The sequence below is a fragment of the Nyctibius grandis genome, chromosome 4 (genome assembly GCF_013368605.1).
Source record: "Nyctibius grandis isolate bNycGra1 chromosome 4, bNycGra1.pri, whole genome shotgun sequence".
Taxonomy (NCBI): Eukaryota; Metazoa; Chordata; class Aves; order Nyctibiiformes; family Nyctibiidae; genus Nyctibius; species Nyctibius grandis.
In genome coordinates, this window is record NC_090661.1 from 19,965,406 (window position 1) to 19,988,523 (window position 23,118).

Here is a 23,118-nt window from a genome sequence, read left to right on the forward strand (position 1 = left end):
GCCATTTCGGGGCGCCCCGCCTCACCCCTCCGCAGCGAGCCGCGCCGGACCCGAGCGCTCCGCGCCGCCTCACGCCCCGGCCTGCCGCGCTGTGAGGGAGGGAGGGAAGGGACTGACAGAGGGAAGGCGGGAGGGCGGCGCGGCCAGCCCGGCCCAGCCCAGCCCAGCCGGGACGCCCAGCGGGCGGTGCCGCGTCGAGGGGCGCCTCCCTCCGGCAGCCGGGCCCTCACGCACAGCCCGGCCTGGCCCGGCGGCCGGTACGGTCAGGGCTCAGCGGTTGTTCTTCTTTTCGTTTCCAGCAAAACAAAACGCCCCGAAATCCGGCGGTTCGCGAGGTCTGCGGGCCCGGCGGTGCCCGCGGCGCGGCCGCGGAGCTCTTGGCGTTGCTGGCGCTGCGCAAGGCTGCCAAGCCGTGCCTCTGCTAGCAGCGGCTCCTGCTCCTCGCCACCTGGGCCCCACGCTGGCTTTTCCATTGCCGCAGGCAACACATTGCAGCAAACTCCAGCTGGAGCTTCTTTCTCTCTTTTCTTTTTTTTAAGGCGTCAGACCTGCTTGTTAAAGAGTTTTCCATGAAACATCCTGTAAATCAAGATCAAGCCCTGACTGGCACATTGCCTCATCGTTCCATTACCTCATTCCCACTTCAGCCCAAATACCTCTGCGCTAAGCAGCAGCCCTGCACAGAGGCTGGGCTCAGAAGAAAGACCCTCGCCCACTCCCCTCGGAGGCTGAGTGGCCTCGCACAGTTTTAGGGGTGGGTGGGAAGAGAGGAGATCTGAGCAGGGAGGGAGGGAAAAGGCCAGTTCAGGACCTCCTGGGTGTTTGCCTTAACTGTTGACACTTAACCTCTCCTGCCCATGTGCCCAACTCAAAAATCACTTCATCCTTCCCAATGCGTAAATCAACTCCTCTCTCCTCAGCCCATGGGGATCCTACCTAAGCTTTAGCTTAGAGCACCTGGAGAGCCAAGTGATTAAATGCAGCCTTAGGGGAGCAGCTCACACACGAGAGGTTTCTTGCAGGGAGGGAGTGCGTGGCAGAGCCAGGAGGCAACAAGAGGTGCCGACCCCTACCCCAGGCCTGGGTAGCCAGCTGCACGGGGCTGCTGCCTTCTTGCCATGTCCAGAGATTTCACATACAAACGGGAAAGAGCATAACCTCCTGCCCTGACAGATTTGGGTCAGCAAATGGGCATGATCAGACACAACTCTGCCTGGGCGGCAGTCGTGTGCTTGGGAAAGCCTGTGGGTAAAGGTGAGATATACCACAGGACTCCTCACCTCCCAGTCCTCAGCTTAGTACTGGAGTAATATATATTTACTGGAGATACATGTTTACCTTGAAAAAAACTATTTTTACCTGGTCAGGTCTCCTGTGGACTAGTCATTTCAGAAGAAGCACACAGCTACACTTGCATTTGCAGGATCAGGGCCTAATTGAACCACATGGCTTGATATGCACATAAAGCATGCCTTGCAGGCCTGAAGAGTCTGGAGCCAGATTATTGTAGCTGCACCAACTGAAATTTCCGTGTGACTCATAAACAGCCAGATAAGTAATGAGCAGCCTGACAGTGGCTCAGAGAGCTAACGAAGCTCTGAACTGCAGGACTATTGGTGCCGAGCAGATTTCCAAATGGAGCATTTAAAGGTGTATAGCATGAGCTATGAGATACGTTTATACTTGGAGCTTAAGTACTTGGTCAATATACATATGGACTAAGCAATTAACAGGTAAAAAGAGCATACAAGAAACAGAAGAAGGTGACAGGACAGAAAATAATGTGTGAGAACCTGCATGATCCCCATAGCAGTAACTGATTAAATGTGTGTGAATGGAAACTGTCCCTTGGAGTTCAGGGTGCTGGAATAAAGAAGGTCGAAGAAAACAACATCCCAGACCTTTGCAATTCCTGCATTTGTTCTGTGGGAAAGCTTTAAACTTAACACTGTGGCTTAATGCTCTCTCTTCAGCCCTGTTTTGGCTTCTCAAAGAGATGCTGTCAGGCTAATCCTGTTATGCTTATCCTTAGCGTATTAACATAAGAGAGACAAGTGAAGCAAGGCAGTGGGGTCCCTTTGCCTGCATGCTGAGCTTTGTGGGACCATGGCTGCTTATCAGCAGAGTGGTTTTTTTGCTTTTGCCCCTAGATCTGATTGTATACACAGCTGCACTGTTGCATGTGCCAGGATAAGGCTTCCCAGGCTATAAGAGTACTTTCTTGTGATATGATTCCAAAATGCCTTACATATTATGTGCAAAATGTCACCTGTCCACTAAGTGACTGCAGCCAATATGGCGCAGGAATAAGCCCCAGGCAGAGTCTATTTTGCATCCTCCCTCGTCTCATGCCACCTCAGGATATCCCCATTATTTGCTTTTTACTTACGCTGCAGTCTCCAGCAGCTTGCAAAGGATGGCTGCTCCCAGGGCTTCCATTCAGAGGCAGGAGAGATTCTGACAAAAACAAGGGGATGTCGTAAAATTAGGAATGTTGTGGGAAGTCTGCTCTAGTTTGGGTCTGGTATCAGACAGGTTTAAAAAGTAACAACACGCCCCTCTAGACTGTAAGTGTCTGAGTCTTCCAACAGGACATTTAAGTGTTGTGCAGAGAGACAACAAAAGACCATCCAGTAACAAAACCCACCCTAGTGCTTACTGTTGTCCAAGCACAACCTGCTCAAACTCTGTGCCACTTTGTCATGATTGAAACAAAAGTCCACCCCTGTTCCTGCTAAAAAAAGACATTACAATGAGCTACCTGTGCTATCAATTTATAGCAGAGGAAATGAGTAATAATTTCTTTGGTCAAAGCTGCAGAAAGATTAGTTCTGTAACGCACGAACATCCATCTGGAGCCGTGCCAGGGCACAAGGATTAAAAGCAACCAAATTCCTAACTCTAGTGAAAAGGATACACGGGACATTATTAAAATAAATGCTTGGTTCTGCAAATATAGGTACAAGGTGAGAACGTGCCCTCTGAAAGCACTACACTGCCCCCAGACACTGGGGAAGCATCTCCTCTTTTTCTCCGCCTTGCTCTGTCTTCTCTGATCAGCTGGACTCTGGCTGCTTGAAAGAGGTAAAAAAATAAGACTGGAGATGAATTGCTCGAGTGCTGCCTCCAAGACATGGGTTCCTGATCAACTCTCTCCCTACTTCCAAACCTCTTGTTTGTACCACCATGGGGGACAGGCTTCTCAGCACTTCCTGAGCAGCGAGAAGGGGAGGTCACGCTACAATCAGTGACTGAAGAAGGGAGGCTGAATCTTCTGCGGTCCCTGAAAAAAAAAAATCTCTCAACACAACTATTTGTAAGGTGGCATTTCTTTATTGCCTGTACTCTGCTTGCACACTAAGAAAAGATGCTTAAGGTTATACATTAAAAAACGCCACGTGGTAGGTCTTGCCATTGCAATATGACAGCACTGATAAAGGTAATACATAGACTGGCCCATATTTGCGTGTCAGCTGTATTTCACGCCTTTGTCTTTCATGCGCTCTGTACACAGTGTGGGAGGTGCGCGTTCAGACCGCGTTAGCCAGCTGGCTACTGCTCTCTTCCTTCTGCAGCAACTTCCCAAATCCTGCTGCTGCAGGTAGGTAAATGTTAGCATTACTGATGTGCCCCAACTAATGATGCCAGTTCTTAGTCAGCGCCAGTCCTTATTAACCTGCAACTGGAGCATGATGCAGAGGAATCAGTGACAGCAGCTCCCCCAACTCAGGTAGTGGGTTTGACCTATTCAACAGGTGACAATGTCTGTGCTCCTTCATGCCCACATTGACTAGAAAGCCAGAAAGTCATGTCTGTGTTCAGATTACAGGTGCTTTCTGAAAAGAGAGGATTTCCCTTCCCAAACATTGTTTCTTGCAAACACAAGCAGTTCCACTGGCAGCACTGCTGGTGTGACTCTAGACTCCACACCAGCAGCCCTGGCTCCTTCTGGACCTCTTCTGATTCCCAGTCTCTGGAAGGCATTACTGCAGTTAAACACAGCACAAACCACAGCTAGCCAGCAGTAAGGACTGAGCAGGAGCTTATTACTTTTAGCTCTTCCTTTTAGTCAGGAATCCTGCTCTTCCGGAGAAAAATTTCCTCTTTCCTATCAGGAGTAAAGGGCACTGGGAGGAACCATGGAAATTCTTTGTAACACTGATGGGATGTAGGTGGGTGACTCAGAGCACTTTTCCTGCATGGGATATTCCCAGAGAAATTTGTGCAATAAACAGACATTCACAGTAATCGCCTTATCCCAAGAGAGGAAAGGCAGTGGATAAATACAGGCCTTCTCTGTGCTGCAAGACTGGGGGGACTGCGTCACAGCATGGTATCACATCTTGCGCCTAAAACGTCAAAGGCACATACAGAAACAGGCTCAAAGAAGAAAGGGAACAGGGCATTACAAAAAAAGCTCACTTAGTCCCACGAGGCTTTAAGAGCAACAGAGCTACATCCAGAAAGCATCACACCCCAGAGAACACCAGGGACTTCATGCCCAGGCACAGCGGCCACTACGCTGAGAGGTGCGTTTTTGGGGCCAGTTCCTACTTCAGCCCACGCCTCCCCTCACCCTGCTTAGTGACAAGAAGGCCCCTTCCCCACGGGAACAGATTCAGTCCTGCTCCTTCTCAGGCCCTTCACCAGGAAAGTGAGGTTATTGCACAAGGTCACACAAGAGAAGAAGCTTCACTAGGTACATTTCACACAGGCAGCTGCCTTGTGCTCCCAGCCCAGGTACATTTGAAAGCACTGTGGTCCAGGTAGCAGGGTGGGATCTTTCAGTGGGATCTTTCAGTGCTGCAGATAAGTCTGGAGTTGCTGGAGATTCTTCAGGAAAGGGTAAGAGAATGGGAAGAAACAGGCAGCATTCAGCCTTAAAACAGGCTATATATGGCTCCCCTAGTATGTACAGCACAGCTCCTGCGACGGGTTATGAATCAGCAGCACGTGCCAGCGCCTGCGAGTCCCAGGGCAACTGCTCTGTGTTCCGTAAACAGTAATAGAGGGACAGTGACAAGGTCCATTAGGGTAACAAAGTGAAGCAAGCCATCAGGATGACTCGTTTTATCAGTTCATACTATATCCACATATGGAATCAGTTAACTACAGTACTGGCAAGTTAAACCAAATTTCACAGTAAATACAGGGCCTGATCCAGATCTTACAGGAACTGATGGATGTTCTCCCGCTTACCACAGCAGGCATTCAGCTGGGCTCTGCTGTTAGAGAACCAAGAGGAGATGCTGCTCTTTGAGATGGATGGATCACTACCTAGAGCTAGCTCAAATTTAAATTAATTTCTTTATCTTTTATACTAAAATTTTACTTAACAGAGCACCCCCTGTGTCCTCCACTCTGCTGCTAGACCACCTTTTTGCCAGAAAGAAAAGGAGCAAGAATTCGTCCTTTTACAGGGACGTGACCTCTCCAGACAGAAGGCCCAGTTTGTGATATTAGCCAAGACCGGCCAAATTCTTCAAAGCAGCAGAGGCCTCCAGAGACCAGGGCTGCATGCAGAGTTGGGAAATGGAACAGTGCAGATCACATGCACATTCTGCCCTGATTTAGTGCCTTGAAACTCCCAGATGGGGAAAAGCTGCAGCTTCTCCAGGTCTCTGCAGAGCTGATACAATCAGATTCGGCCTGCTCCAAAGGAACCCCAGCTTCATGAAACCGCATTGGCACATGTCTCTTGTTGACACATTGATGTGCCTTATGTGCAGCACCCTTTCCTCCTGCTGGCATCTTCCAGCCGCAGGGCATTCTCCTTCTGCCTGTCTTCTTGTGCTGTCAGCAACCTGAAACGAGCAGCACAGATAAAGAACACAACCTGGTTACTGAGATCTTCCTGCCAAGGCATTTGTCTCTGCCCTTTGCTCCCCATCAGCCAGGGACATTTAGGATTGTAAAAAGTGACTGGCCCAAAGATCAGGCTTCTCTGGAAGTTGGGCTAGATAAACGACACATAGAAAATGGGCATGAATTTCCAGGGAACAGGGAAAGAAACTGGACACATACAAGAGAGGACAGCATGGCTTAGTAGTCAGAGCACCAGACTGCGGCCTGCGTGGTCTGTGCCTTATTCCCAAGATCCCACATTGATGGCAGAATCCCAGGGCGTTTGCTTCACCTGTCTGGGCCATCTCAGGCAGCAGCATGGTAATAAAGCACACTGAAGGCCCGTGCTATGGGAGACACGATTTACCTAGCTAGTAAGTAAATCATCCCAGGTAATGAATAGCTAAGTCCCTGCTGTGAATTTAACAGAGATGATGCAGCAAGAGGTGAAGGGATAAGAGAAAACAAAAGGATAGTTTTCTTGCAAGATTTCAAAGACTTTTTTCAAAACTACTTGCTTTTGTAAAAACTAAAAATCTTAGAGAAAACTTCTTTCAGCCTTACAAAGTGTCTTATCTCCCTTTAAAAATATTGCCATCAAAACATCACAGTCTGTGTAATGCTTAGTAAGACAAGAAAGAAAGAAAAACCCTTAGAGATGCTTGCAGACTTCAAACTGAAAATGCCAACTTAAAATCTGGGACAGTACAGAAGGTTTTTGGGAGGAAATATTCAAATTAAATTCCCAGTCTTCCAACAGCCAGCTCTGCCAGATGAAGCTTTGCATGTGGTAATGTCCTGTCTACACTTGATGCTCTCCAGGCACAGAAGACAAGGAACCTGGCATCAGGGGGAAAAACACATGGCTCCAGGTCTTCTTTGTGATGTGGCAGAAAGTCAGGCTCTGACAACCCCCTCTTCTTGCCCATTCCCTAGGAGGGCCCACACCAGTCACCTACAGCTGGGGAAACATCCCAGGGTGACTGTTCCTGTTCACTGACCTGGCCATGTGCAGCATGGGCTCCATGACGTTATAGCCAGTCATCGCACTGCACTCATAGAAGACAGCCTTGTATTCCTGCCAGAGAGCACAGCAAGCACCCATGTTGGCTGCCAGCTCTCCCCCACCATTCACCCACACCCGTGGGAGCTGGCCCACCCTCGCCACCAGGAACTCCGCCAAGAGCAGTTGAGGCCAGGAGGGTGGCTGTTACCACCCTGCTGGGATGCACACCCTGCTCACCAACCCAGCAAAAGGAGATGCTTTTTCAGCATTGGGGGCCAGCCAGAGTGTCCAAAAGAGAACACTGGGGGAGTTACTTGGGAAAATATCTGCCCAGGGTACTTGGATTCCCTTACCTTTGTGTTGTGGAGTCCAGAAGATGGGGAGCACCTCTGAAACCCTGCCTCCCCCTGCCCAGGGGCCAAGGTACCAGTGGGCATGCAGATGCGGGGAGTGAGGAAGGAGGCAAGGGCGATTTTGCAGAGCGTGCATTAGGGGAGTCCTCAAAGGGGAAAACAGCCATGCATGCTCCCCGCAGAAAGACTGAGCATCACTGTAAGGAGGCATCAAGCCTCAAGAGAAATACATGAGCATGCCTCAAAGGCCATTGTCTGCCATATGCTGGCCACCACACCTCATCCTCCCTGGTACCAGAGGGACTTTGGTTCATGTTTGCATTGGAGAAACAGGGGGTGGGGGCTGAGGGGGAAGGAAAATGGCTCCAAGAAGGGCTTCCTGCCAGCCAGGCTGCCCTGCTCACAGCAGAGCTGGTCGAACAGCAGAGCACAGAGTCAGACCTTCGCCAGCCTTTCCCCCTCCACCTTGGGCACGTTCCGTGTCTCCCTCTGCGCAGCATCCATTTTATTTCCAAGCAGAAAGACCACAGCTCCATCCTCGATACCTTCCTGCAAACGAAACAGAATAAAGCACCCTAGAGACTCAGCTAAGGGAGGAAAATATCTTGGAGCAGATCCTTTTCCAGCTCATGCAAACAAGACCTTCAGTGGCAGCAGGATCAGGCCCTTTAGCTCATTGGAGGGCCACTCCTCAAATAGCTCCAGGGACTTGTGGAAGCTTAAACTATGGGAAAGTATTTAAAATGTTTGGTATGTACAGCTGGGATGCTGAGAGATGAGACAGGACGTAAGTTCCTCTCTGGGAAATGACAAGCCTGAAGAAAAGCAGTTTGCCCCATAGACTGTTTGGTATTTAAGTTCAGGCAGAGCTTCTTACTAAGTTCAATAATTTTTCGCTACCTCAACCAGCCCATGTTGAAAATCCACTGGCCAAGCAAGCTAAGCAACTTCCAGCTCTTGTACAGCGTCTCTGTAGGAACTGTTATTCCTAGGCAATTCCTGGAGCCCATTACCTTTGGTAAAACTCCCTCTAGTTCCACTGGCTCGCTAGAACATCACCAGAGTAAGGACTGCAGAACAGGGCTCCAAGTTGTTTCCAAACCTGACTCCCCTGGATGACTTACAGTACCTGAACAGCTTCAAAGCAAGATAAATACTAAGATGGGAAAAGGAAAAGAAGAGAGATTATTATAAGTTACAGATTTCAGATGCTTTGATTTTCTGTGTGCTCAGTTTAACCTTCCTGAAAGGAGCCTGATTTTCAGAGGCTGGTTAGTTTTGAAAATCTTAACCTTTGATCTTTTAGAGTCCAAAGAAATAGCTAAGTGGTTTGATTTTTTTTTCCCCCTTCATCAGGCCTGTGGAAGTTAATAATTTTTGAAACCTCCAACCTATGCTTATTCATTTCACTTAGGTCTTGGTTTATGAGACTCGGCACAATCAAAACAAAACCACCCTTGACAATTTCCCTTCAGCTCTGAGTCATCTACACATAACCAGTTTAAATTATACGGACAGGTATTTTTGTCTCTGCTAGCAGATACAAGCCACAGATGAATGCTTTTATTGAGAGTTTAGAAATAAAAAGCAGGGAGGCAGACTACACTAGCAATACACAGTCACCAGGTAAAAAAGAAAAATCAATTGTTAATGTTGAAGCAAATGAGGAAAAAACTAAGCTATTACTAATATATCAGGGGCCGTTTCCCTTCCCTGTGCATAGGCTGTACACCAGATCTCCTTGCCTGAGCACACGTGTGATGTGACCACGTTTAGGAGACATTGCCACTGCACATGGGCTGCTTATAAACACACACTGCTGTTTTGGCAGGTCCTACCACCTTCTGCCATAGAAACAGCCCTCCCTCATTTAATGGGCTACCACTGGCTTTGATGTCTTCAACAAGAAGCCCCTGGTCCCAAACTGACTACCACAGGCCGTACCCACAGCATCTGCTTTGATAATTCATTTTCCCATGGTCAATAGGACCTCCTCGGGCACTGGAGAATGTCGCTCCCAGACAGACTGTTGGAGCTGGTCTGGAGCAAGGCAGTGGCAGCACCACCAGCATTAGAGAGCCGAGGCCCCGCTCTCACCTGGACGCTGCTCATCCAGTTCCGCACCGCTGTGAAGGAGCACTCGGCCGTAATGTCATACATCACCAGAATCCCATCTGCCTTCCGGAAATACTGCTTGGTAATGCTCCGAAACCTGAGCCCAAATGAAACCAAAGGCACTCTCAGAACCACGGCTGTGTGATGACAAGAAACAGAATGGGATTATCTGTCTTTTAGTGCAGGCTCTCTGCAAGGCCTGGCAGCCCCTGCGTATGAGATGTGTCCCTGGGGCTGGTGTGCAGAGGCTGGTGACAGACAGGTCAGATCCTTGCACCTTTAAGGCAGGCCAGGCAGCTGTGGGTAAGCAGGAGTCTTTCCAAATGCATGGTGCTGGGAAAGCAGGAAGGAAGACCTTTGCAGGTCAGGAGGAAAGAAACAGAAGAATCTGTTTGGGTGGGATAGGAAAAAGTAATTGCCTATAAAAAGGGAAATGGATGGAAAAACCATGACCTTTCTCTAGAGTCTGGAAGAATCTGCAGACTAAGCTGTAGCACAGTGTAAACTAGGTGTGCATAAGGTCTGCCCCAGTGCTGCCAAAAGAGCAATTAAGATCTCAGCATCAATACAGTCTGTTTCCAGTTTTGAATCTATAAAGCAATGCCATCATACATAAAATCAGCAGTTAGATGCAATTTCCAGGAGAAACTCTGGACATTTACTTTGTCCTGTGGGTACCAGTTAGAACCACAGAGTTGTATTTTGGGAATAAATTCCAATGAAAACAACAACAACAACAGCAACAACAACAAAACAAAACAAACAAACAAACAAAAAAAAAACCCAAACAAACCCCACCAGACCTTAAAATCTGTAAGCAGTTTGTGACAGGGCCATGATATAACCACACTGATTGCAAACTGAAGGAATTAAGTGCAACACAAGTACTGAGATCTCACTGGAGAGCTGTGTATTTCAGCCCTGCATAGGATACAAGCTCTCCTAGTCTATTAAGAGCCAAGAAAACCTACAGCAAGTAGTGACTTCTTGAACTCTTCAGATGATTGCCTGAAGCTGTTCTTTCTCACTACAGGGCATGACATTCTGGCAACTACCCAGTTGAGAAAGCACAGACTCTATATCTTTGGCAGTCAAGGTACACCTCTGGAACTACAGGACAGGCTAGATGCTCCAGAAGAAACATCAAATGTAGCATGCACCGCTCTCAGAGAAGTCACCAAGGAGTTCTCCTTGCATGCTCCAAGGAGTTCCTCTGTCTCTTCCATAGAATATTCACAGTTGGACACCTCCAGTTAGAAGTAATTAATATTTCTCTAGAAGTAAGAAAAGCTTTTGCTTCTTCCCCTAAAGGTCCTTCTGCAGAGACAATATCTTGAATTTGGCCTCTGATGCAATCTGGCTTCAGTAAAATGTCACGTTTTGTGTCATAACAACTCCCCTTACTGCTCAGCTTCAGCACTGCAATAACCACAGGGGTCCCCTCAAAAATCATTATTTCTTCAGCATGAAGCTTGATTTCGGAAGAAATAGTTTGCTGTTCAATATTTGCTCCTACTTTTACATTCCCACCACGTCTGCATGGTCTAGCTGACTGAGATAGACAGCATCATTACTCTGTTGGCACAGCTCAGGATTATAATATTCCCATGACCTCGGCTGCCTCCTGAAGGCCTGCCCCCATAACATATTTAGCCCAAAATACCCAGTACTTATTTTTGCCAGGCCCTTGAGGTTAACGGCCGCCTTGAAATAGCTTTTCATCTTCAGCTTCTAAGTGCATCCTAAATTAAGTCTAATTTACGTGAAGGTAGTGGTGTCTGCCTACATCTGTAGTAGCAGATGAGAGTCAAGTGTGTCCTCTACTACTCTGGTCCTCACCAACAAAGCTGGTAACATCTAGTGATGGCCCATGCTTTTGAAACTAGAGGCCTTCAAATGGGGAACCTGTATTCACTGTCACAAAAAGCTACACTGTCCCTCTACCAAGGATTATCACTTCCACAAGTCTGTCAGCAGAAGGGACAGTGGAAGGGGCCAATAACCTCACTGGCAGAGTCCAGCAGGGTAGTTCAAATCACCTTCCACACAGGTCAAGCTAATTCAGCTAGCTTTGAATCAGATCTGGAAAGGTTGACACCCTGCTTTCTACCATCTGAATAGCAAGTGGTGGTGAGCAGCCAGAGACATAAGTAGCACAACTGAATCTGAGAACAGGATGTCTATCCAGAGCCTTCGTTTCTATCCTAATCTGTAGCCCTGTCCTGCAGGTCTTCCCAGAAGCAGGCTGATGTAGGAGAACTTTGAGGGCTAGAGGAGCTTTGAACCCCACACCGTACAGTGATTTATGGATAGACTACTTGAAGCCACAAGCATGCAGGTCAGACATATGGAAAACTACTTTTCCCTCAGAGCAGTCTCCCCAGGCCCTGCTTCACAGCCACAGCTTCTAGAAATCTCCAGAACAGACCTTTGCTGAAGGTTCAGCACTGGAATAGCTGCTGCGACCTCTCTCGTCCTCTGAAGCTAACAGATTTTCCCAGAGACAGAAACCAGGCACATACATGCACTCTTTCTGTTTCCTCCTGTTTCCTACCCTGAGCCTGGCAGTAGGGGATCCTCACAGAAATTGCTTACCTTTCTTGTCCAGCTGTATCCCACAGCTGTAAGGCAACCTGGGTGTTATCCACCATCAGACTCTTCACCTGATAATCAATACCTGTCAGGAAGGTAACAATGATAGTAAGATAGGATGGGGAGAGAGCAGCTTGCCATTGCAAGGCCAATGGCCAAGATCAACACTATTTAGTTCAGGGAAATTGCAAGATTGATTCAAAATTGGGTGATGGGCCATCTTTACCTTTAGTTGAGCTAAAATACAGGCAAAAAGCATGTGTCCAGGCTGACTTTTCCACCCTTCTTAGCCAGATGAGTCAGGAACCCTATTACTTACCGATGGTTGCATTGAGTTCAGCCAAGAACCTATCATAGCAGAAGCGGTGGATGAAGGAACTCTTCCCAACGCCGGAGTTCCCTACAAATACCACTTTAAAGATGCGGTCTGGGGAACAGCTGGCTGGTTCCAGTGCCTGGGGCTACAATGAAAGAAAGGGATGCAGTTTTGAAAAGCCCAGCTGCAGACTGTGCTTTGATTTAGGCATTAGACCCCTACACTGTAAACCTATGGAGCTGGAGTTAGGTGGGAAGAGAGTCAGAAACCCTCAAGTCCCTGGGTAGCAGGTATTTGAGGAAGAACCCCAAGTAATTAGACTCACCCTGGTTTCGGTGCCAACAGGCTGTCCTCTAGGAGGAAACGGAGCATCATCTAATCCATCTGCACTTTTTCTACAATCAGCATCACCCTTCAAAGTCATCTTCAACCACTCAACATCTGCTGCCAATGACCACCTCTCCTTGTCTCTGCTCTTCTCTCCAAAGCTTGTGCTGCCTGCTTCTCCTGTCTTCAGCCATGTCCCATTGCCTGGGAAGTATTTACAGTTCTTTCTGTTGGGTTCTTCCACTGCCACATCCACTGGGAAGGTGAAAGGAAGGTCCGCAGAGGCCAGTTGTCTGTATTAAAGCCCACAGGCACCACAAATAGGGTGGGAGGGTGGGGGGGAGGGGAAGAGGAAGAGGTTGCAAATTCCCAAAACAACCAATGCGATCCAATTAGTGCATATGCAACGCTTGCAGGAACTCTACTTCGTACATATAGTCCCCATACTCCCTGTGACTAAGGCATCAATGACACCCCTAGGGAAAGGGAGAGAGCTCACCTGAGCAATTTTTCATTAATTTTAATAAAAATTCCCACCTTACAGATTTTTCAAGGATTCTTTGCCTCCCACTTCCCCAGTACTGAAAAATGAGGCAAAGCGTAAAAAGGTGGCAACAGGAAAAACATTTTTTTTTTTTAAAAAAAAAAAACAAAAACAACAACTCCCCCCTCTATTTTTGTTACCAAAAAGAAGTAACAAAGGTTTTGAGGTTAGTGAAAGGGGTTTTGATGGCAGGTGGTATGGTGAGGGCTGGCTGATGGTCCTTGGGAGGCCGTATGCAGTGTGCACTCACATTACAGTGCTCAGCTGAAGGCACACAGCCGTGTAGGCATCAGAAACCTGCCACAGGTGTGCAAATTGCAGTGAGCATGCTCATACCAGGGTCACTTTGGCTGGTGTTGGCTCTGCTATGGCCTACATCCACACCTGGCCCAAAGTAAAGGAGACAGGACCCAAAAGATGTTTGTTTTATAAAGCTTCCAACCAGCCACGCTGCACTCTCAATGGCAAGAAACCCCCCAGGACCCCTGCCCAAGCTGTGCTAGTGGGGTGTTGCACTGCCTGTGCCTACACAAGAGCAGGCTGATGCACTTTGTTCACTGGGGGTGACATGGTAAGTGGAGGAACAGTCTTCAGAAGAACAGCTAGAATAACTGATTTAAACTACTGGAATCATTGCTGAGGAGCAAAGCAGCATCTTAGCTCTGCCTTGGCTTTCCATGGTTAAAGAACTAGACAAAGGGAATGAGAAGGCTTAGAACTCAAAGGGCTTTATCCATCACAGGTATCTCCATTGCCTTAATTGGCCACCAGATTGCATTTGGAAGCAAATTAGAGAGACCAGAGGCTTACTACAGTCAACCTCTTCAGAGGCAACACATCACACCTCTTTGCAACATTTTTCTCTTGCTACTAGTGCAGGAATCAAGGCAACAACTCTACTGTCTCACTCCTGCAAGCACACCTCATCAGGGCTGCAAAATTCACCTGCTGCCTTGCCTCGAAAGGGAGCTTATGTTCCTGATTGCCCTCCCTGCATCTGCCCCAAATGCCAGCCCAGAGCCAGGCCAGCTGGAACCTCTACCCATGGAAAATAGACACATCCTCCCAGGATCAGGGGAACAGCTCCCATCTCCCAGGGCTGGCAGGAGTCGCAGCAATGAGGGGCTGAGACTCAAAAGCCTCTTCAAGGCGGGGAAAAAAGGGACAAGCACAAAACTTTTCTGAACAGTGACTCCGGATCTAATGGGTTTTATTCATGTTTCTCAAGCAATGTGGTGTGACACAGCACTGGGACAGAGACAGGACCAACAAATACTTCTCCCCTTCTCACATCACCCTTACTGCCAGACTTCTCCACCTGTTAAGTCTTTCTGGTGGGTTTATGCCAGCAGCAGCTAGCAGAATCTTTGCAAGTAATAGCTGGGGAGGAGGATGGGAGAACTTGGTTGTCTGATCCCGTGGATAGCATGTCTGCCAGTCACACAGGCATGAAAGAGCTCTGCCTCAGACCTATCGAAGCAACACCCTAGCCTGGGCTCAAGAATCAGCCCTGCTCTACCTGGTTTTCCATCAGCCCATGAGCCCAGGAACCCGAAGCTCAGTTCTTAAATGCCACTACCAGAATTACAAGCGTTAAGGGTGAGTTGAAGCTGGAAGAAATTCTGAGCCTAGACCTATGTCTCTGGTTGGTACCAGGAGAAACTGGGAAGTGGTAGAACCTTCTGCAGAGACCTGGTAGGAAACAGGGAAGCGTGCTGCCTTTAAGACCTGTTTGGGGCCAGCAGTTGCAGGATAGATCCAGCTCCAAGCCCGGTCAGGGCTGGGCTGGCCTCACCTGTCTCTCAGAGGAAACAGGCTTTTGGCCAATACCAGTGTGCTGGTCACGCAACTAGTTCGCAAGGGCCGATCCTTAATGCCAGCACAGTTCAGACAAGCAGGCATATGTGGGTATTGAAGCCACTGTACAGTCTCTATGTATAGTGAGGGGGGAAAAAAAAAAAAAGGCCTTGGCCACACAGACGTGTTTGTCTGCCCTGGCTGAAGGGGAGGCCTGGTGTGCCAGGTGAGCGGCTGCATAGGTGTGGAGGGAGATGGGCAAGATGAACCCATCTGGAGCTGAGCCCTCTCCTTGGGGCTTTCAGCTGCCAGAGAGAACACAAGCCTCGTGCAATTCCCACCCTCTCCCATGCCCCAGGGATATGGGCTCTGGCATGAGCCACCAGTGGACAGGATTTCTGCCCGAGGAGCAACTGGCACACTTGGGAGATGAACCAGTCATTTTAATGGACCTGCCTGACTCTGTCAGAGGCAGCCTTCGTGACTCCCATCCCATGAACACTCCCATCGCTTCTGATGGCATTTAGGTTTGCTCACTCACCGCTGCAAGTAGAGGCAGCCTAGAGGGCCCAGGGGCCACCCCTCTGTGGGAATTAGCTAACAGCATCCTCAGCTTCATGCTGAGCCAACACCACCTGATGCCAAGAGGCAGCTAGAGCCACATTCAAGCTGCAACCCCCTCCATGCTCCCAAAACCAGCCAGCACCAAGGTGGGACAACTAGACACAGGACACAGCTTGACTGACAGGGTACTCCAGCGGGCACACACTGACACCACGAACACAACACAGACAGACGCCCATCTAACCGTTTGACCGGCTTGTCATCCAGCAGGTGACTGCCTAGCACTGACCCTTTCTTCAACAGGGACTTTTTGCTCTGAGGTGCCTGGAAGTTGAAAAGAGAAGGGATGAAGTATGCGATTAGGACCAGGAACCTGACCAGCCCCAATTCAACCACTTGCCACCTCTGCAGACCACTTCGGGGAGGCAAGGCTGGAGCCCTTGCAGCCCTGCACCATGCAGTCATAGTGCCCCGCTAGCGGGCTTGAACAGAGGTGAGCACAGGGCTTGCTTTTCTCAGTTCAGCTCATTTAACTCATGCAAGAAGGCATCACTGATGCTGCTGCTTTCCCCTTTGCAACAAAATCCATCAAAAATGGTGGTGCTCCAAACTGAACTCTACCTTTAGCCAGGCAGAGCTTTCATTTCTGTGGCTTGTTCTTCACTTTGTCTCACAGCTGAATCTCTCTTTCCCCACCTGCCTTTTTATTATGCTGATGTTTTGTGGGACAGACCAGTTGCCCCTTCCTCAGAAGGCACTAGTACCCCTCCTCCACTGGTATTCACCCAGAGCTGCACATGCACCATAGGAAACAAAGGAGACTGCTCTGCAAAGGGCAATGCACATGCTCTGCTGTACACGAACGTCCCTCTCCATGCTTTCCTCCTACTTACCTCAGACTACACACTTCCTACAGCCAGTGTTTACCAGCTCCCCAGAGAAGGAGAAAGCAGGACGACAACTCTCACAACGCTTTTCCCTCCATACAGCAGCTTTGTCATCCCCAACACAGTCAAAGATGAGCAACTTGCCCAAGATCACACAGGAAAAGCTGTGGCAGAGAGAGGACTGACCTGCCAGCTCCCCCAAATGCCATGCTAAAGCCTAACCCCCCCTCACCCCCAAGCGAACTGGCTAACTGCTCTGGCTACACATACACAACATGAAGTGAGAGACAGCGTGGCAAGGTGCCCATCGCCTCGGCGCTGGGGGAAAGGGAGATGTACTCGCTCCGTAAGTCTGGAGATTTCTGACACGTCCTCACAGGTTATTTCTAGGGGTAAAGGTGGGGAAAGAAGAGCCTGCAGCCTGCCAGATCTGCCTCTGGCAGCAGTTTTGAACTGACCAAACACCTGCAGGCAGCTCTGGACAGGCCTTTCTTCATGCTGCCCACAGCCCAGGGGAGGACTATGAAGATTATTTCTTCAATAACCCCTGGCTTATTTTAAAAGGCAATAAATTAAGAAGCTGCTTTGTTGGCCAGAACTCCCAGGACACCTTTACCACAATGCAGTCCAACAAAAGGAGACACTCTGGACTGCACAGAGGACCTCACCCAACTAGGAACTTTGAGGGGAAAAAAAAACCAAAACATTTTTTACATGTAGAATTGGTGTTCAAGAGAAGCCCCAGCCTCAGAAACAATCCAGCACTGAGAGGTTCACAACTGTGGAACACATATCTTCCAAGGCAAAGGACCCCCAAGTGTGTAGTGACCCTTTGGTCAACACTGTTATCAGGCTGTGGTTCAGCCAACCAGTGGTTCTCCAGTGGGGAAGTTCTCAGGGTTTGAGCAGGTTCACTCGAGGGCACTCTCTAGACACACAGAAAGAAGGAAATCGTGTTACAGCCCACTGGAGCTGAGTCGCAAGCTTCAGGTCACCTATGGAGCAAAGGGACTCCCTGGCAATCTGCTATGGCACCACCCTACCTGGAGAGGAAGCAGCCTGCGGAGTACATACCTGGGTAGGAAAGGAGAAACAACGGGCACATTTTGCCATTGGTTCTGCCATGCTTTATTGGCCTGCCAGGTTTGTGTAACATTTGGCTCTTCACCAGGATGGTAATGGGACAGACGCGACATCACAGCTGTACAACACACGATGGCAAGGACTCCAGAGCAGCAGCAGCACAGGTACAAGCATTTTGGATGGGAAAGATGCTGGTTTATCAGTGGGATAGGAAAAATTCTGGTTTATCAGTGAAATACAAATATGCGTCCAATGTAGTCAGTCCCAAAACACTCTTCATGATGAGCAGACATGAAATTTGCTCTGTCAACATACAGCATGAAAGCATAACTCCATATTCAGGTGCGTCATGGGTGTGAAACTGAACCTGCAACCCCTGGGTCTTAAAAGCACCCAGCAGTGGTTGGCACATAGGCAGAAATAGCCATACATTGCTATCTGTGACCTAGCCACTCTGGCAGAACAGTGCTGCACAGTGCTGTGGGGCCAGGGTCTGCCCACCCTGGCAAGGGCAGAAACTCTTATGAAGAGCAAGATATTAAGCTGGGCAACGAGAAGTGCAAATGAGCAGCGGTTGGGTTGCTATCAGCCGTGCACAGCCCAACTCCTCCTTCCAACCACTTCAAAATCTTTGTTAGAAAAGAACCACTGTTCATCACACCTTCATTTCAGTGAAATAACACAACCCTTCCCAGCATAACAGAGGGTATTAAGGCCTAGGGTTTCATTTTAGCCTGTAAAAGCATTGATACACTCTCTGGCAGAGTGTGTCACATGCTAGGGATCCCCATCAGAAGGCTGGACTCTCCTTTTTGCTGCTGCAGGGAAGTATTGCTATTTTCTCTCCCCCTTACAGTGGGACAGGCTGGACAGCAGATCTTCTGCAGGTGTATGACGATAGCAGCATCTCTGCAGTCGCTTGGAGCCCTGCTTTCCTGTGGACTGAAACGAGAATGGCCAACAAGATGTCCTGGCTGACAAAGGAAAAAACCTTACTCCAGCACAGGCTTCATCTGCCCAGTGTGACACAGGCTTGCCAGATGAGCAATGACAGTAGGACAACTTCACCCTGCTGCCCCATCCCTACTGTCAGCACAGGGAGAAGGGAGAAAGCGGCTCCTCTGTACTATGATTGTCTGTGCTACGCTTTCTCTTAGGTCCACCTGCAACTGTCATGTTTTAGAGCAGCCCTGAGCACATCCTAGTGGTGGAAAAGGAGAGAATAGAGGAGAAGCAAACAAGCTTTGCACACACAGAAGCACATACCTGAACCATGGTCTCCACTGGCCACCCACCCCACCCACAGGAACCCAGGAGCTGATGAAGCACTACACTCGGAAAGAGGAGGATGAAACATTTTCTTTGCCTGCTTGCACTGGACTCTGCTACAGAGTGACTGTGTTTATTACTTCTCCAAGAGGGTGCAGAAAGCTCTGGTGCATGCACACACTTAGCAGCTTTAAAAATGGGGGGGGGAACCTTCCTTCAGATTTCAGAAACACACACACAAAGGCACATGCACACACACCTCACCTCCATCCAGAACAGATAGTGAAGTTATTTTACACAGCTGCTGCTCCACTTGGAGAAGAACTCCAGCCTCTCCCCCAACAGGGTATCTCATCCCTTGCCCCCACACAACACCTATACTTCCTCCCACGTTCCCTTATACACCAGCCAGAAAGTCTCTCGCAGCCTACCACTGCCTGTCCTCACTGCAAGATAGCTACTTCCAGATCTTCAAGTGGGGCATGGTGGCAGAGCAAGCAAAGACACATGGTGGCAGGATGGGTCCAAGAAGAGCACAGAGCAGCCTTGCCAATGACATTTGGGAATACAAAGACTTTTTCATGAAAAAATAATAATTAAAAATAGATCACATATTCGTACTTATCTTAACAGACAGGGAAAGGCCAGAGATGGAGTTGACTGTTCCAGATGTCAAAGAGGTCCCCTGCTTTCTCCTAGCCCTACGACACAAGGCTCACTGCTGCACCTCAGCCCCAGCAGAGTTCACAGGAATGGGGAGCTGCCCCAGAGGAACATCTGAAAACATCTGCTACCAAGTCAAGGGGTCAGAGAAACTCAAAAACCCTCCCACGCCCTTCCACCGCCAGTCAGCTGGCAGCACATCTGGGAATCCATCTTCTTCCTCACCACCCAGGTCTAGGGATGCATCCAGCTTCACTCCCCTCCTTGCATGTGCCCAGTGCCTGTCACAATGCACAGACCCCATGCATGCAGCAGACAGCACCCACTGCAGCCCTGCACGGGGCTGTGTGACAGTCACAAGCTAATGTGCCTTGGGTTAAACCCGGGCAGTTGGCAACAGCAGCCAGCAGAGCTCATCTCTAGCATAGGAAGAGAGATGCTGTGAAGTCTGTATTAAGCACCACATCAGGCCTCGTGAGCTCAGGTCATTGTCCCCCGTGGAAGTGACAGGCCCCCAAGTGGTGACAACAACAGCAGCAGGTAAAAGGAGGGTGGTTAGGAATCAGGGTTTTCTTTCTTAGACTAACCAGCTTCTTGGCTTCAAAAGCGTCTCGCTCATCTCGAAGTTTCTTGTTCATCTCTCTGCTCCAAAGGAAGACACAGGAGAGACAATGAAGAACTCGTCAAAAATGGAGTAAAGACCAACATTTGAAAGCTAGGACAGAAAGGGAGCTTGGGACACAGATAAAGACGTTATTTATTGCCAGACATGTTGGGATTTCTACGCATCCCAGCTCAGGTAATGGGCTCCACATGGTCCCCTTAGCCAGCAGGAAAGACTAAATTCCTCCAGTGGAGGGATTACTTGGTGAAATAACACAGCCTGTACTCTGCCAGAGCTGGCCAGATTGCACAACTCTTGTCTGGACCTAGAAAAACAAGCAGTGTCTGAGCACTGCTGGAATATACTCCCATAGCTTTCTGTAGGAGAAATGAGCACAGTGCTGAAACCTCAGCCCCTTATGTGCACAAGAGCTCAGCATCTCCCTCCAGCCCTGTTCTTACCTGAGGAGCTCCAGCTGCCGAAGGAGGCTTTGTTTCTCTTTCTGCATGTTCTTGGAGACTCTATACACATCCCTGGGCGAAGGGGATTTTAAAAGGGGAGATAAGTTAATGGGAGAGTATAAACAAAGATCCCTTTCTCAGGGGCACTCATAGTATTCTCAGGGATAAGAGCCTGCCCTATGCTAGGAGGATTCAGAGGAAGCAGCACTGCCACGGTCCTTATTCTTTAACTACTTGCCCACCCTTTCTCCTTGGCCTGGGTCCCTGCCCTGAGACTCCCTTCCCTGACCATTCTTACCTGTGCTTCTGCTCTTGCTCAAGCTGGGCCTCTTTCTGGAGCTTCTGTAATTGCCCCTTCACTGCCTCCAGCTCCCATTTGCTTTTCTCCAGCTCTTCCAGCAGGTTTTCATTCAGGTGCCGGAGCCTTTCGTTCTGCACACGGGTCTCCAGCTGCTCTGAGTTCAGAGACTGTAGCTGATGTTCCAGCTGCAATGGGAGAGGAGGAGGAGGGGTTAAACACAAAGAGGAAGGGTTTTGTGCTACAATCATGCCTATAAAAACAGGCTGAAAAAGCAGATGTAAACAATGAGGTGGAAGGGAGGTAAACACAACTTAGGTCTACAGGACCACCAGTAGCATCGAGAAGGTGAATTGGAAGCAATTGTTTCTCATCATGCCAGTACTGGGAAGCAAGCAATGCAATTAGTCAGGCATAGCTGAGGAAGCGCTTCAGGCAGCATGAGGAGCTTGCTGCTTTTGGGCATTGTAGAAATCAGAGTGCAAATGAGGGTCAAAGGAAGACTGGAAAAATTTAGGCAGAAGCAGGTGTACGTCTGTCAGGACTCATTAAGCACAGTTGTTGAAATGCATCCTCTAGTTTGGGGGCTTCCTGAGCCCATGAGCAGCTGAAAGGGGGATATATTGAGGTGCTAGGGGTATCTCACACTACACCTAGAAAGTCAAGTGATTGAGTGGCCTTTACTGTTGTTGGAGACAAGACCTCAGGCTAGAGATGTTGTTTAAATGCCACTGGGGCACAGCTGCACTCTAGATAGCACAAGACCCCAGCACAACTAACGAGCCTGATTTGGGAAGTTCAAAGACTGCTGTCACGTACTCAACCAGTGATGTGATTCCTCACAAATGGCTGGTGTAGTCTGGGAAAGAGTCAAAGCCACCCATCACAGATGACAAGTAGGGCATCTCAAGAAGGATCATACAGACCCTTCAGTATCTAGCCAGTCATACCAGCTAACCAGGGCCCTCTGCTGAAGCTGAAGCTATGCAGAAATTGTGGTAACCATCTGAGAACTTACAACCCCAAAATAAAATTATAGAATCCATGCATGCAACCACAGGGGAGCACCAGGAACCAGTTCCAATCAGTGTAGTAGGTGGCAGAGTCAGCCAGAGTTCAAGGCTAGGCGGTTGTGTTAGAGACAGCAGCACAAGCACAATACAGGACAGGAGATCACACTTCCTAAAAGTTCCCAAAAGTTTTGAGCACAGAGACAAGATTAGCCCTTTAAACACCACGTGTGACAACTTCTTGCCACATAGACAGAAAGTTAGGCAAGGACACGGAGAGATGTGATCTCACTACAGAGCAGGGACTCTTGTGGAAACCCATTTATACCTTCAGCCTGCCTTTTCTGAACCTTCAGATAGACTCTCAAAGGGAAAGCAAAGCAGCACACTGTGGCACAAGATAAAATGCTTTTTTTTTTCTTGGTACTCTGCTCTCCACCAGCACACACATACAACAGTCATAAGCAGGAGTGAACGGAGCTGACCTTTCCTAGGTTCCTTGAAACACAAGCCCCACATCTCTCCGCGCTGAGGCTACAAGCAGAAGTCACACCCAGCGCTGTCTGGAGACTTCCAGTCCTTTGGACATCAGGGAAAATTTCAGCATGACCATACTGAGCAGTGGATTTGAGAGTAAGAAACAGCGGCTGCTGCCCACAGCCTTTGGATCTTTCAATAAGCCAGGGGACAGGCTTTAAGTAAAGCACCTGCCCCTCCCTAAGAAGTCTCTGTCACACACAACTCTCCCATTTATGTTGTCTGTACTTGGAAGCGATACCGTAGAATAGCACGATCACAATACTGGTCTTACGCCACAAGAGGGACCTAATTATCCACGTAGCTTAGTACAAGCCTCAGAGTTAAGAGCATCAGAAATGACTATTCGAGTAAGAATACGTGTCCATGTAGCCCAGTACTCTGCCTTGACCCATAGCAAGAGGACATGCTACCCAGGAAGAGCATGCCTGGACACCTAAATATGGTCCATTCCCCTCATACACCCCCAGCATCTATGGTCCCTGGACTAGGGATGTTAGAGGCCACATCCCTGACTATTCCTCCTTTTAATAAACATTTACGAACCTGTTGTCTATTTTGTTGTCCAATCTGTTTTTAAACTGCTGATACTGCCTGCCTCCTGCGGCAAAAAGTCCATCACTAATCTCTATGTAAAGAAGTATGTTCTTCTAAATCAAATTCATACTGGTCACACTGAGTGACCCTCATCTCTGCTGTTGTAGGATTTAGGGAATAACAGTTCTATGTGGACCTTATCCATCACCTTCCTGAGTCCATAAAGCTCAGTTATATCTTCCCTCAGTCTCCTCCTCTCCAAAATCAAGACTAAGCTTTCCTAGTTTCTCTTCCTAAGGCAGATGCTCCAT

The 23,118-nt window shown here is 48.8% G+C and overlaps 2 protein-coding genes across 4 annotated transcripts in view; both read right to left on the reverse strand.

The window, feature by feature from the left end:
- Positions 1–112, reverse strand: part of CD151 (CD151 molecule (Raph blood group)) — a 38,955-nt gene extending 38,843 nt beyond the window's left edge. For both annotated transcript variants that reach the window (XM_068398424.1, XM_068398425.1), the window contains exon 1: positions 26–112. The gene's annotated coding sequence lies outside the window, so the exon portion shown is untranslated. The remainder of the gene's footprint in view (positions 1–25) is intronic.
- A 3,201-nt stretch (positions 113–3,313) lies between these two features.
- CRACR2B (calcium release activated channel regulator 2B) overlaps positions 3,314–23,118 on the reverse strand; it is a 55,573-nt gene continuing 35,768 nt past the window's right edge. Inside the window, exons 8-18 of one of the 2 annotated variants that reach the window (XM_068399035.1) lie at positions 20,724–20,911; positions 20,426–20,497; positions 19,948–20,002; positions 15,703–15,782; positions 12,552–12,846; positions 12,230–12,371; positions 11,914–11,995; positions 9,301–9,415; positions 7,645–7,752; positions 6,846–6,922; positions 5,626–5,804 (exon numbers count right to left, since the gene is read on the reverse strand). In XM_068399035.1, coding sequence (XP_068255136.1) covers positions 5,720–5,804; positions 6,846–6,922; positions 7,645–7,752; positions 9,301–9,415; positions 11,914–11,995; positions 12,230–12,371; positions 12,552–12,846; positions 15,703–15,782; positions 19,948–20,002; positions 20,426–20,497; positions 20,724–20,911 — 1,299 coding nt within the window. In that variant the 3' untranslated portion in view covers positions 5,626–5,719. Of the gene's footprint in view, positions 5,805–6,845; positions 6,923–7,644; positions 7,753–9,300; positions 9,416–11,913; positions 11,996–12,229; positions 12,372–12,551; positions 12,847–15,702; positions 15,783–19,947; positions 20,003–20,425; positions 20,498–20,723; positions 20,912–23,118 lie in introns of both variants that reach the window. The other variant, XM_068399034.1, reaches the window with a different exon arrangement.